This window comes from Garra rufa, chromosome 9, assembly GCF_049309525.1.
Source record: "Garra rufa chromosome 9, GarRuf1.0, whole genome shotgun sequence".
In the NCBI taxonomy this organism is placed as follows: Eukaryota; Metazoa; Chordata; class Actinopteri; order Cypriniformes; family Cyprinidae; genus Garra; species Garra rufa.
The window spans coordinates 34,879,591-34,893,735 of NC_133369.1; the positions used below are offsets into that span (position 1 = coordinate 34,879,591).

The 14,145-nt window shown below is 40.6% G+C and overlaps 1 protein-coding gene across 1 annotated transcript; it reads left to right on the forward strand.

Moving 5' to 3' along the window:
- Nucleotides 1–2,205: 2,205 nt before the first annotated feature.
- On the forward strand, nucleotides 2,206–8,608 carry entpd3 (ectonucleoside triphosphate diphosphohydrolase 3). Its single transcript, XM_073847691.1, has 10 exons — nucleotides 2,206–2,326; nucleotides 3,128–3,250; nucleotides 4,026–4,143; nucleotides 5,309–5,468; nucleotides 5,829–5,988; nucleotides 6,221–6,448; nucleotides 6,973–7,245; nucleotides 7,367–7,477; nucleotides 7,611–7,748; nucleotides 7,890–8,608. Exons 1-10 carry the CDS (start codon nucleotides 2,270–2,272, stop codon nucleotides 8,079–8,081), a joined length of 1,560 nt encoding a protein of 519 aa, XP_073703792.1. The 5' UTR covers nucleotides 2,206–2,269; the 3' UTR covers nucleotides 8,082–8,608.
- Nucleotides 8,609–14,145: the final 5,537 nt, after the last annotated feature.

The following is a 14,145-nucleotide window of genomic DNA, read 5'->3' on the forward strand; positions in this document are numbered from 1 at the left end:
GCCCCATTAGGATCAGGCATAAACATATCCAGCTGACCAAGCACACAAAATAACCCATTAAAAAGGGGCATTTTCAAGTAATATTACAAGCTTTTAAAAACACTTAATGCAAAGCCAGCAAAAAGAGAATTATGAAAAGATTTAATGTCTTAAATGTCAATACTCTTGCAAATGGTCTTTAGATGTTGTCTATATTCCCCACAAATATAAAGTATTTATTTTGTACTGTAACATTATTGCATGAAATACACTGAGGGAAAAAAAATATATTTGATCCCCTGCTGATTTTGCACGTTTGCACACTGACAAAGAAATAATCAGTCTATAATTGTAATGGTAGGTTTATTTGAACAGTGAGAGACAGAATAACAACAAAAAATCCAGAAAAATGCATTTTAGAGAAAAGTTTGCATTGATTCGCATTTTAATGAGATATGAGTATTTTAATGAAATAAGTATTTGACCCCTTTGCAAAACATGACTTAGTACTTGGTGACAAAACCCTTGATGACAATCACAGAGGTCAGACGTTTCTTGCAGCTGGTTGCCAGGTTTGCACACATCTTAGGAGAGATTTTGTCCTACTTCTCTTTGCAGATCCTCTGCAAGTAAGGTTTCGAGGCTGACTTTAAGCAACTAGAACCTTCAGCTCCCTCCACAGATTTTCCATGGTATTAAGGTCTGGGTTGCCTTGGCCATGTGTTTTGGGCCATTGTCATGCTGGAATACCCATCCACTACCCATTTTCAATGCCCTGGGTGAGGGAAGGAGGTTCTCACCCAAGATTTGACAGTACATGGCCCCGTCCATTGTCCCTTTGATGTGGTGTGGTTGTCCTGTGCAAAAAACATCAAATGCAAACAAACATCCCCAAAGTATAATGTTCCCACCTCCATGTTTGACATGGTGTTCTTGGAGTCATAGGCAGCATTCCTCCTCCTCCAAACACGACGAGCTGAGTTGGTGCCGAAGAGCTGGATTTTGGTCTCATCTGACCACAACACTTTCACCCAGTTCTCCTCTGAATCATTTAGATGTTCATTGGCAAACTTTAGATGGGCCTGTACATGTGCTTTCTTGGGCAGGGGGACCTTGCAGGCGCTGCAGGATTTCAGTCCTTCACGGCATAGTGTGTTACCAATTGTTTTCTTGGTGACTATGGTCCCAGCTGCCTTGAGATCATTGACAAGATCCTCCCGTGTAGTTCTGGGCTGATTTCTCACCGTTCTCCACGAGGTGAGATCTTGCATGGAGCCCCAGACCGAGGGAGATTGACAGTTATTTTGTGCTTCTTCCATTTGCGAATATTCGCACCAACTTGTCACCTTCTCACCATGATGCTTGACGATGGTTTTGTAGTCCGTTCCAGCCTTGTGTAGTTCCACAATCTTGTCCCTGACATCCTTGGAATCTGATTGACTGGAATCTGATTGACTGATTGATTTCTTCTGTGGACAGATGTTTTTTTATACAGGTAACAAGCTGAGATAGGAGCACCCCCTTTCAGCTCGTTACCTGTATAAAAGACACCTGGGAGCCAAAAATCTTGCTGACTGATAGGGTGCGATTTATGAAAAAAGCAGAGGAGGGGATGCTTTTGAAAACAGATAATGAATGTCACGTTATGAAATGTTTTTAATACGAAGGAAACTGTCTAAGGTGATCACAATTTAATAAAAACAACCCCTTCTTATTTCACTCATTAAAATGCAAATCATTTTATAACTTTTTTGGAATGCATTTTTCTGGATTTTTTGCTGTTATTCTGTCTCTCACTGTTAAAATAAACCTACCTAAAATTATAGACTGATTAATTATTTGTCAATGGGCAAATGTACAAAATCAGCTGGGGATAAAAAACAAACAAAAAAAAAACAGCCACATTCTAAGAATGTGTATGTCCACACAGCAATGTTAAATATGTTTAAATATTTCCATTTTCCAAAACAGTAATTTAATGTATTGAGAAGAAAAAAATCATCCTCAGACATAATGTATAAAATAGCTAAATATGAGCTAGTAATATTATTTGATTATTTTCAGAAATGTTAACAAAGGCGTAGGGTCTTTCCTTATTAAAACCCATCTGAATGGGAGGAGATTCAAATGAACTTTAATAGAAAGGTCCTGCTTACTGGGAGTGACAGACAAACCCCTCCCATTCTGTCTCCTCAATACACTTTTTCACACTGAAACATAAGCACACACACTCTCACATACACACATCCAAACACAGTTACACATTCACAGTCTTGCACAGCTGGACAGAATGATCAATAAGGAGTCTCAATCTTCAGACCACCTTACAACAGCCTCACGCAGAGGGGTAAGCAAATAATCCTTTTATCACTGTATTAATAATAGCATGATTGTTTCAAAAATGTATTTATTTTGCATTTGATATGAGCTTTTTTATCAGATCATGTAAGATCAGATCACATAACAAATGTGGGTTAGACAAATGAAGAATATCATTGATTTTGTTGTGAAATTTTATTGATTGGTATGATGTCTCTGTAATCCGCCATATCTCTACAAAAGAGCAATTTGTAAGTTTGCGTCTCAAAATAAATGCATTAATATGTATGTAAAATATCATTTTAAAAGCAAAGTGTTTTGTATCATAACACAGAAGCAGTATCATAAAGACAATAAACTAAAGAGATACTGTACTGTATAGCTTTGTGTTCAAACCGCTAACCTCTTTCTATGATCAAATTAGAAACTGAAACCATAATATGAGTTAGAATAAGTGGCTCCAGGATGATATAAGTATATACTAATATGTGGTTGGGTAGGGTACAAAACTGGGTATCTTCCAAGATAAACCTATGACTGACAGAGTGCCCGTGGGCTTGACAGTGTGTGAAGGGGTTTCCCAATTCTCATAACATGGCAAAAGTAGATATGTTTGAACTTGCACTTTTTTTGTTCAAGAAAGTGCTGAGAGTAATTGGATGGGGAAATCATTTATAAAGTAAAAATTTTATTAACAGTTCCTATGCTCAACAAATACACCCCCCCCTCCCCCCCATCATACAGTAAAATGTAAATAGTGTTTGGCTATTGGGTGAGGATCAAGCTTTACAGCAAGCTGGTAATTTGATATTGATCTTTTTGTCTGTAGGTGAGGATGGCAAAAGTGGCAATAGCTTTGGCCGCCGCCTTTATGCTGGCCAGCATAGCGGTCATCATTTCTATAGCAGTTGTACAAACTCATAAGAAGACTTATATATCACGTGGATTGAAGGTAATGTTATATATTTAAGCATGCATGATCCAAACATTACAGTCTATTGAACTGACCAATACATTTGGTTCCATTCAGAGTGTGTAAAAATATGGGACATAAAAGCATAATTGCTGCTTACCAGTCACATGTTCAAAATGGACTTTTTCTTAATAATATATAATATATGGGTTTTCTCTCTAATTCACATGAAAGAAGAATGTTTTATTTTCTGCTTATGTGAAGTTTCTTTTCTGTGTTGAAAAACAAACATCACACATATGGGCCACTATTCATTTACAGGTGATGTGGTGAAAGATTATTATATTACGGATTATGCTTTTCCATAATGCTTCATTCAGTGTCCTGTTACTTTTAGTAAAAACAAATAACACTCACCGGAAACCTATTTTTCTTCACACAAAAACAGCTTTTAGTGGATAATCACCATTGATGGAGTTATTTAATTCCATACAATGCTCAATCCTTAATCTCAAAATGATCCTTTTGATGAGTCATAAAGTCAATCCTTGAATATTTTCCCAACGGAAGAATGTGCTTTTGTTAGTTTTTTTCCAAAAGAGCTTCAGGCAATTAGACATGTCTGTTCTTGCATGCTTCACTCAATCATGATTTAGACCATGGCAAATTGCTATTCACCAATGCATTTTGTCAAAGAGTGCAAATGAATAAGCTCTTTATGGCTTTGCAAGATCTTCAGAATTTGGTCGTAACATGGTTACTGTAAAAATGCCTTTCTTCAGTTCTGTTATTTTCTCTCTTTTTCTCTCTCCAGTATGGTATTGTTTTGGATGCAGGCTCCTCCAGGACCACTGTGTATCTCTATGAGTGGCCTGCCGAGAAAGAAAACAACACTGGGGTTGTGAGTGAGACCACAAAGTGTCGGGTTGAAGGTAAAAATCAACTGACCTAAAACCTTGGAAGGTTTATGTAAAGACATGAAAGTTCATTCTTTATAGTGACCAAAAGTTAATAGATACTAGTGCAACATGACTTCTATACAAGTTGGATTTCTCATGATTGAAAAGAAAAAAAAAGATCTCACATTTTCAACATTTTCTGAAAGCACCTCTTTCACTCAACAGAGAAAAAGTACTATTTTTTGTGGGTATATTAGGTATTAAAAGAGAAGTTGACTCCCAGAACAAAAATTTACAGATAATTTATTCAACCTCTTGTCATCCAAGATGTTCATGTCTTTCCTTCTTCAGTCATAAAGAAGTTATGTCTTTTGAGGAAAACATTTCAGGATTTCTCTCCATATAGTGGACTTCTATGGTGCCTGCGAGTTTGATCCTCCAAAATGCAGTTTAAATGCAGCTTCAAAAAGCTCTAAACGATCCCAGCCAAGGAATAAGGGTCTCATAGCGAAACGATCAGTTATTTTCTAAAAAAATTATATTCTGGTTCAAGACAGATAGGGTAGGTCGCATTTTCTTTTCCAACTTCAAAATTGTCCTACATCGTTGTTTTAACTTTTTTTTTTGGAAAGGGCATTTGATCTTCTTTGCATGTTCACTTTGTAAACACTGGGTCGGTACTTCTGCAGCGATTTGACATACCCAGTTTTTCGACCTACCCTAACTTGAACGAAATACACAGAGTTCAGGCAGAGCTAGACGAGACTAGCATTTGAGGTAAAAAAAAAATTAATTGTCAAGTTTTCTTTTTTTAAGAAAATAACCAATTGTTTTGCTAGATAAGACCCTTCTTTCTCAGCTAGGATCATTTAGAGCCCTTTTGAAGGTGCATTTAAACTGCATATTGAACATTTAAACTCACGGGCACCATAGAAGTCCACTATATGGAGAGAAATCCTGAAATGTTTTCCTCAAAAAAACAGAATTTCTTTAGGACTAAAGAAAGAAAGACATGAACATCTTGGATGACAAGGGGGTGAGCAAATTATCTGTAATTTTTTGTTCTGGAAGCAAACTTTTTACTACCTTTTCCTGTTGTTCTTGACTACTCTTTTAACATTGGCAATACAATAAAAATATAACTTAAAAATGTCCATATATTACAGAAAGTAAAGTAATAATAAAATGTATTTTCAAGGACCTGGAATTTCAGATCTCGGTTTAAATGAGGATCAGGACAAAAAGACATGGAAAAGTTTAAAAGATTGCATGGCAAAAATAACCGAAATTATTCCTTCGCATCGACATAACTCAACCCCGGTCTTCCTCGGGGCAACAGCAGGGATGAGGCTTCTACAGTAAGGATGATTTTAACAAATTCCATTCCTTTTTTTTGGTAATATTTTCTATTTATGTTCTTATCTATATCATGACCTAAAGCCATTTACTGTGATACTGATAACTCAGTTTTAGATAATAGAATAGAATATAAATAACATAATATTATATAAAAGATAAATGACCTTATGCACTTGTTCAGAGTGTTGAAATGATGTCCAGAGTGTTCAAGTGATGCTGTTCTCAAATAACAATCCATTTTAAATCAATCAACAAATAAAATGTATAAATATATATTTGCCACAAGTTAACCTGACACTGACACAATGCATGCCACATCTTTGCAATATCTTTTTTTTTTTTTTTTTTTTTTTACACAGCATGAAAAATGAAGAGACATCCAACGCTATCCTGAAAGAGATAAAGAACTACCTTAGCTCTCTTCCTTTCAATTTTCAAAATGCTTCCATTATCTCTGGACAGGAAGAAGGCCTTTATGGCTGGATCACCGTCAACTACCTGAAGGGGAACTTCCTAGAGGTCAGTTCATGGGCAGTGGGCATCTTTTTCTTTTCTTTTTTTTTGGTTAGTTTACTTTTATGTGAATGTAGTTTCATACTGTAGTAGTCCAGTTATGTATCATCATTTAGAACAGAATCATATCCTAAAGGTACAAGGTACTGCAGTCATTTTATGACACAATATTGAATCTAAACCAGAAGTAGAGGAAACTTTGAAGTTTTAAAATTTTAAACTTTAGTCTGTTTTATAGAAAACTCTTTGGAATGCCTGGGTACATCCTCATGGGGCTAAGACAGTTGGCTCACTGGACTTGGGTGGAGCCTCCACCCAGATTGCCTTTGCCACTTCTGATGATGCCAAAGGTGAAGACATCATTAGGGTTTCGCTCTATGGCTATGAATACAACATCTATACACACAGTTTCCTCTGCTATGGAAAAAATGAAGCTGAGAAGAGAGTTTTGGCCAAACTTGCAAAGGTAGAGTATACTCATGTAATGTCAATTAATCTGAATTAGAACTAGTAATATAAATATTTTTTTATTTACATTTAGATACAAGCTGAATTTTTCTTTTAGATTGCACATGAATTGTTCCTGTTAGATAGCTTCTTCTTGTTTTGATTCTTGTTTTCCAAGACATTGATCGCAAAATGTGCTTTAAACCTTTCTTATAAAATATACTACTGCTGAGAAATGCAATTAAACCTGTAGCCTATGCTTAACATTTCCCCAAACAAGCCACATCAATATTTGTGCAGATTGAATTGCAATCAGCCGTTTACTGTAAGGTTGAAAAAGAGGGAGAAATTACGTTATGTTTTTCTGATTTCTTTCGTAATTTTGTCTAGCTCAGCCAAAAAATAATAATGGGCAGAGCTAGTGTAACCTTTAACAACAATATGAACAATTTGCACTTAGTTTTAATGGACACTTCAATATATATATATATATATATATATATATATATATATATATATATATATTTTTTTTTTCTTTTCCAGGAAACCAGCAACTGGACTAATGTGAAGCATCCCTGTTATCCTTTTGGCTACAATATCTCCATGATTACAGAGGATGTTTTTGGCAGTGAATGTACAAAGAATGATCTTCCTAGGGCGTATAGCCCAAAAAAAAATATTACTTTTATTGGACAGAGTAATCCTCAACAGTGCAAAGCCTTGGTCAGGAGTATCTTTGACCTGGTATCGTGCCAGGGAGCAGAAAACTGTTCTTTTGATGGAGTTTATCAACCACCACTCAGTGGAGACTTTATGGTAGGCATTTTTATTTGGTTAAGCTAAATACTGTAGTAAAAATAGTTTACCCAAAATTCTGTCAAATAGCGTTAAATGTCATTTGTTCTTGCATTTTATTGTGACTAACATTTTTGCTTAGGCTTATGCAGGGTTTTACTGGACTGCTTGGGCTCTTAAAGTGGAGGGTTCCAAAAGTATGGAGACATTCGACATGAACATGAAGCTGTTTTGTTCAAAGGACTGGAAAACTGTGAGTGCTGGCTGACTAATCATGACTAGCAGGAAAATATAGATTGGGAAGAAATATATTTTTTTATGTTAGATTTATGATTGACATGTAAAATCAATAAACCTACCTTTTAATGTTCCTGACCCCCCTTTAGCTCAAGACATCCATCAAAGACATCAAAGACATCCATCTAAAGTCGTACTGCTACTCTGCAAATTATGTGCACAGCATTCTTGCCGATGGTTACAAGTTCAACACAGACAACTGGAAAAATCTCAATTTTCAGAGAGAGGTACACTACATTTCAAGTTTAACATGAGATTTAAAATAAGATTTAGGATTAAAATGGTCAAATATCTGCCAACAAGTCAAGTTTTATCCAAAAATTCTGCAGTGAACTGGACCTCTTCATATGCCTCTTTTTGTTTCGTAGGTAAATAAGACCAGTATAGCTTGGTCCCTGGGCTACATGCTTACACTTTCCAACATGATCCCAGCTGAAGGGAAAATCATCAAGCTACCCATAAACAACGTCCTCTTCACTGGACTGCTCCTCCTGTTCTCTGTTCTGACTATTATCACCCTTACATACCTTGTCATTGCGCTGGTGCGCTTTTGTTATTGAGGTATTTGTGTTATTGAGGAGTCTGTACTGCACTGAGTTCTGTAGGACTAGTGTCCCACTTATGGAGGTTTTGTAAACCAGAGAAGACACTGATGTGTCAATGCAGACGTACCTGCTAAAAAAGATTTTAATTTTAGAACCTGAAGGCCCAGTGGTGCTAAGGTTAAAAAGAAGACACTTGATGTGAACACCAAATGTGTTTACAAGCTGTATTCAATGTCATTCTATCAAAAAAAGGGAGTATACAGGTCTTTCTAGTCTGGGAATGCAGTAGCAAAGTCTTGAACTGTGGATTTGAAGAATAAAAAAACACTGAAGACAAAGAATTGATTTCAGCGTATATACATTACAAATTATCTACTAGGTCATGACAATGTTTTGAATGTATTGTATCTAATGTTTGTCTCATTCACTTGCATCATCCCTTGTATGTATCTTACACGTGTATTTCTGCATGTGCTTTCCAGCACACATTGTCTTTGGATGAAATATGTCATAGTACTCTAAATAAATGTTATGATTGTTAATGACAGTGCAGTGGGGATTGGTGATTATGTATTTCAACTGATAATCTAGGCATTAGGCATTTAATGCTATTAAAGTAATTGAAAATTAATTGCAAGGACACGTTATATAGTTAATATTGTATAGTATATATAGCTAGTCACTTCACTAATGAAAAATAAATAAATTATAAATTAATGTTAAGTATACTACAAATACATTTACATATATAGGTATTAAATAAAAATTCCCTGCAATTGTACTTTTAGTACACTAAACTGGTATGCATAATGTTTAATGTTCAGTTATGTTGGTCATTTAGAGGAGTCAGGTTTCTGTCACTGAATGTTGTGGTTACTATTGTGCTGAAAAGTAGCGTAAATTAAATGTGCATAATAACACCAAATCACAGATCACAGATACTTTTATCCAAAGCGTCTTACAATTGGGAATACAACAAGTGATTCATCCTAAGGAGGCAGATCAACATAGGAAGTGCTCAAAAATACCATTGTATTGTATGGCGTTGTTAGATGAGTACAGGCTAGAGAGGGAAGATCAAGAAAGAGAGGAGAACAAAGTTTTTTTTTTTTTTATTGAGTCAAATAGTGTCGAAAAAGATGGGTTTTCAGCAGTCGCCTGAAGACAGTTAAGGAGTCTGCATTCTGGATAGGGGTGGGAAGATCATTCCACCAGGCAGGGACGTTGAACGAGAATGTTCTGGAAAGTGATTTCATGCCTCTCTGTGGTGGTACAATGAGGCGTCTTTCACTGGAGGATCTCAGACTTCTGAAGGGAATGTAGATTCGAAGTAGTGAGTGGAGGTAAGCAGGTGATGAGCCGGTGGCTGTCCTATATGCCAGCATCAGTGTCTTGAATTGGATGCGAGCCGTAACCGGTAGCCAGTGCAGGGATATGAAGAGAAAGTGAGGGGATGGCGGAGCCCGAATGTCGAGGCCATAGAACTTATAAATGTAAGAGGCGTGGACCAGCCCCAGTCACAGATGTCAGACAGGGAAACGCCTGACAGAAAGGCCTTAGAAGCAGCCATACTCCTAGTGGAGTGAGTCTTGATCCCTGCACTGGACACACACAATTAAGCTTCTCTTGGTCTGAGTCCAGAAAGGGAGGCGGACAGAAGGCTTTGAGCACGACAGGCCGTGGCGTAGAGGAGGGAACTTAGGTACATACCCCGGTCTGGGGTAAATAAAGGCTTTGGTCAAAAAAGTCACCCACTCTCTATAGTGAGGTAAAAGCCAAAAGGAAGACAGCCTTTAGTGTCAACGCTCTGGGAGAAATCTCTTCGATGGGTTCGAAGGGAGGTTAAGACAAAGCCTCCAGAACCACTGCCAGATCCCACGAGGGGATGCAAGAACGTGCCACAGGCCTCAGCCTCAGTGCACCATCGAGGAAATGGACTACTAGGGGTGTCTTCCCACTGAATGGTCCCAATAGGGACATGGTAAGCAGAAATTGCTGCCAGGTATACCTTCAGGATGGAGTGGGTCAACCCAGCAGTGAGCCGCCCTTGCAAAAACCCCAGCACTGTACCTTCTGGGCAGTGGACTGGGTCGAGCTGGCTATTGCTGCACCATGAAGAGAACGCATTCCACTTCAGGGTGTAGTGTTTCCTCGTAGAGGGAGTTCTGGAATGGAGAATAGTCTCTACAACCTCGGTTGAGAGACCGGGCGCCATGAGTTGTGCCCCCTCAGGGGCTACACCCACAGCTTCCACAACTCCGGAAGAGGAGGTACTTCCTGACGGGAATCTCCAAGGAGAACCGTCGAGGAGAGTGACCAGGTCCGAGAACCATACTCGGGCCAGCCAGAACGGGACTACTAGTAAAAGACGGACCCCGTCCCGGCACACCCTCTCCAGAACTCCCGGGAGCAGAGCGATCAAGGAAAGGCATACAGACGAAGCCTCAGCCAAGTCTGTACCATAGTATTGCATCGTCTCCTGCGTCGCAAAATGAACCACTTGGGCTCGACCAAACTGGTCCAAATGAGCTCCACCACCTCGGGTACAGCGGGCCAAAATGTATCACATTGGACGCAGCTGCCATCAGACCCGACAGTCTCCTTAAAAACAGTTATAACAGTGAGTAACTGGCCTTATCTCACTCTCTCAACTGCCATGGGGACCAACTCAAACCGAGCAGGAGACAAACGTGCCTGCATCGTGGTCAAATCCCACACTATACCTAGATAAGTGGTCCTCAGTACTGAAGAAAGCACCCTTTCCTAGGCGTTCTAGTCTTAACCCCAACTTTCCATGTGGACAAAAACAGCATCTTGATGCTGAATTGCCAACTGCTCAGAAAGAGCTAATATTGACCAAAAGTCCATATAGTTAAGTATGGGGAGAAAAGTGCAGGGTGAGAGTGCAATAAATGGCCAAAAACAGAGGCTGCTCTGCCCCGCAGCCTGTAATTTGTTTTAATTTGTTGTAAGTAGTTTGTGACATTATGAATGAACACATTTATGAATGAACATATTATGAATTAACACATTTATGAATGAACACAGCCCGCCCTCTCAAGAGCGGCTGTGAGTGCTCAGCTCCTGAACAAACTACACATCAACCGTGTGAATCTCCGCCCCTTATTTTTAGAGAAGCGAGAGCCTCGGCAAAAACGGGACCGAGCCACAGGGAAAACACTATGGGCAGTCAGCTCCCTCTAGAACTGACTCCCGTGCTTCGCTCCCACACAGACAACACAGAGATTGTGTGGATCCCCGATCGTAATAAAACGAGGAAACGGGGGAACACACATTCTGAATTGCCTGTTTATTTTGGATTGTTTAGGCATATTTCCTCAAAAGAAAGCCGTACAAACTGGCACAAAAAAAAAAAACAAAAAAAAAAAAAAAACAGGGAATACAAGACACAAAGAGAGCGCTAGCTGAAAAACATAAGCTGCCGGCTGCATGGGCCCCATGTGCTTTATAGCTTCTGGGTCCCTATGTCCTATTGGATTTCACACGTTTCACAACATGGTCTCGCTGAGGGCGTTCCCCATGGCGTTTTCGGACGCAGCTTGAGTTCCCGGTGGGGAACCCTTTATCTTAAGACTGTAGAGGCAATTCAGTTTTTTTTTTTCATCAATTACAGTTTAGGTTTGCACAGATTAATGAAGCTTAAATATTATTCTACTCACAACATAACGTTATACAACATTAGAAAAATATGACAGTGAAAAAATCAATATAAAGTGTATTATGGGCATGTTATTTTAAAAAAGTAATTAGTTATAGTTACTAGTTACATCTCAGAAGTATTAACTTAGTTAGTAACTGTAATCAGTAATCAGTCGGTCACTCCCAAGTGTAAACTAAACGAGCCAATGCACATTGGTATGCGATGATTGCATCCAGCTGCCACTGATCCCAGCTAAAGTATAATTAGGCAGCTGATGCAGCGCATAGTCAGATTTTCACTTTGGAGCTGATCAGTTTGAGTCTGCAAGCAACATAAGAAAGTTACAAACAAGTCACGCTCTACAACAGCTTGTGTGTGTTGGCAGCATGGCACTTCAGTGGCGGTGGTCTCCTGTGTCGAGTGGGAATGCACAGATTAGGCTGCACTACCCTATTTTGGGTTGCTGTGCCCATCTCCCTTGTGCGTCTCAGTACCTAAAAGAGCAGTTTTCTAAAAGAGAATTCACGGGTGGATGTCTTTATAAAGACGCAGTATTCAAACATGCCCTTTAACCTGAGGTACCACTCGTATTCTTTGGGGCTCCCCCCTACGATTGGATGTCAATCGCAGAATCTGAGGGTGAGCCAGACCTCTCTGGGGAGGATGACCCGAGCACGCTGCCATCCACCGGCCGGTCAGATGATGGCTATGCTTGCCCGGGCTGCAGAGAGGGTAGGGCATGAATAGAAACCTCCATCATGTCCTGAACCCTCCTGGTTGGACGATTGGTGTCCCGGGGTGGCTGGCGCTGGTTCTCAGGGCCCCACCCTGATGCCTTTCTTCCCAGGAGTGCATGATGAGCTCACTAGGACGTGGCACCACCCTCGATGAAACAATGATTATGTGGAATGAAAATATGCGCAACTACAATGAAATCATGAGATCAGAGTTTACTGTCAATGTAGTATGATATAAATGTCAGGAATATGTCTGTGTTTTGTCCTGTTCTGTCATGTTTTCCAAGTGTTTTTCCCCCCATGTTTCTAGTTCATTTGGTTTAGTCCTTGTTCTCCCCCTTTTGGTTTAGTCCTTTTGGTTTAGTCTTGCCCATATTTGTATTTCCCCCTCGTCATCTCGTTATCTCGTTTGTGACCACGCCCATGTTTCTGTGTATAAAGTCTGTGTCTGCTCACTCCCCAGGGTCCGTCGATGTATTGTTACACGTGTTCATTGCTTGCTCCCGGTTTTTGTTTGTTTTGTATTAGTTTCAGTGTTTATTTTAATAAACTGTTTATATTTCATTTACTCCAGTTCTCCTCATCATTCTCCACTCCTCAACCCCGCCTGGTTGTGACAGATTGACGGACCAAAACAGAAAATGAACTGGGCTGAGGACCTCCTTTGGAACTTGAATCAAGGTGAGCGTTCGCTGGAGGAATATGTGGAGGAGTTTTTGTGCGTTTACCATCTGGTGGGATGGAGTGACAAGATGGTTAACGCATGTTTCCAGATGGGACTCAAAGATGATAGTTTGTTTAATTTGATTACTCCTAGTGATTGCTACCGTCCCGTAGCAGATTTTGTAAATTTTGTTCTTGATTTATGTGATTCCCCATTCCAAGTCATGGTGGAGGATGGTAATCCTCCTCCCATCTGGAAACATGCAGTCACCCCATCTCACCAACAGCCAGAGCCCTCTGCATATCACTCCAGCGACCTCATTCCCTCCTTGCCTCCCACGTGTCCCCAAGTTCTCCTAAGCCCCACGATGGTCCTCAGCCCAGTACCTCAGGCTTCCTCTCCACGCTCAAGCCCGTCAGCTGCCACGCCAGCGTCAGCTCACAAAATGGCCGCCACGTCAGTTCACAAGATGGCCGCCGCGTCAGCTCACAAGATGGCTGTTGTTCCTGAGTCCCTGGCCAAGATGGCCGCCAAGCCTGAGTTCCCGGTCAAGATGGCCGCCGTTCCTGAGTTCCCGGCCAAGATGGCCGCCAAGCCTGAGTCCCTGGCCAAGATGGCCGCTGTTGCTGAGTTCCCGGCCAAGATGGCCGCCAAGCCTGAGTTCCCGGTCAAGATGGCCGCCGTTCCTGAGTTCCCGGCCAAGATGGCCGCCAAGCCTGAGTCCCTGGCCAAGAGGGCCGCCGTTGCTGAATTCCCGGCCAAGATGGCCGCCGAGCCTGAGTCCCCGGCCAAGATGGCCGCCGAGCCTGAGTCCCCGGCCAAGATGGCCGCCGAGCCTGAGTCCCTGGCCAAGATGGCCGCCAAGCCTGAATCCCCGGCCAAGATGGCCGTTGTTCCTGAGTCCCTGGCCAAGATGGCCGCCAAGCCTGAATCCCTGGCCAAGATGGCCGCCAAGCGTGAATCTGCACCCAAGATAGCTACCGTCAAGTCAGAATCTCCGCTGGTTCCGCCCAGCCT

Excerpts from the sequence above, each read along its gene's own strand:
- entpd3 (XM_073847691.1), top strand. The coding sequence starts at position 2,270 with ATGATCAATAAGGAGTCTCAATCTTCAGACCACCTTACAACAGCCTCA. Across the intron at positions 2,327-3,127 it reads CAACAGCCTCACGCAGAGGG|GTGAGGATGGCAAAAGTGGC; the intron begins GTAAGCAAATAA and ends TTTTGTCTGTAG. Across the intron at positions 5,469-5,828 it reads GCAGGGATGAGGCTTCTACA|CATGAAAAATGAAGAGACAT; the intron begins GTAAGGATGATT and ends TTTTTTACACAG.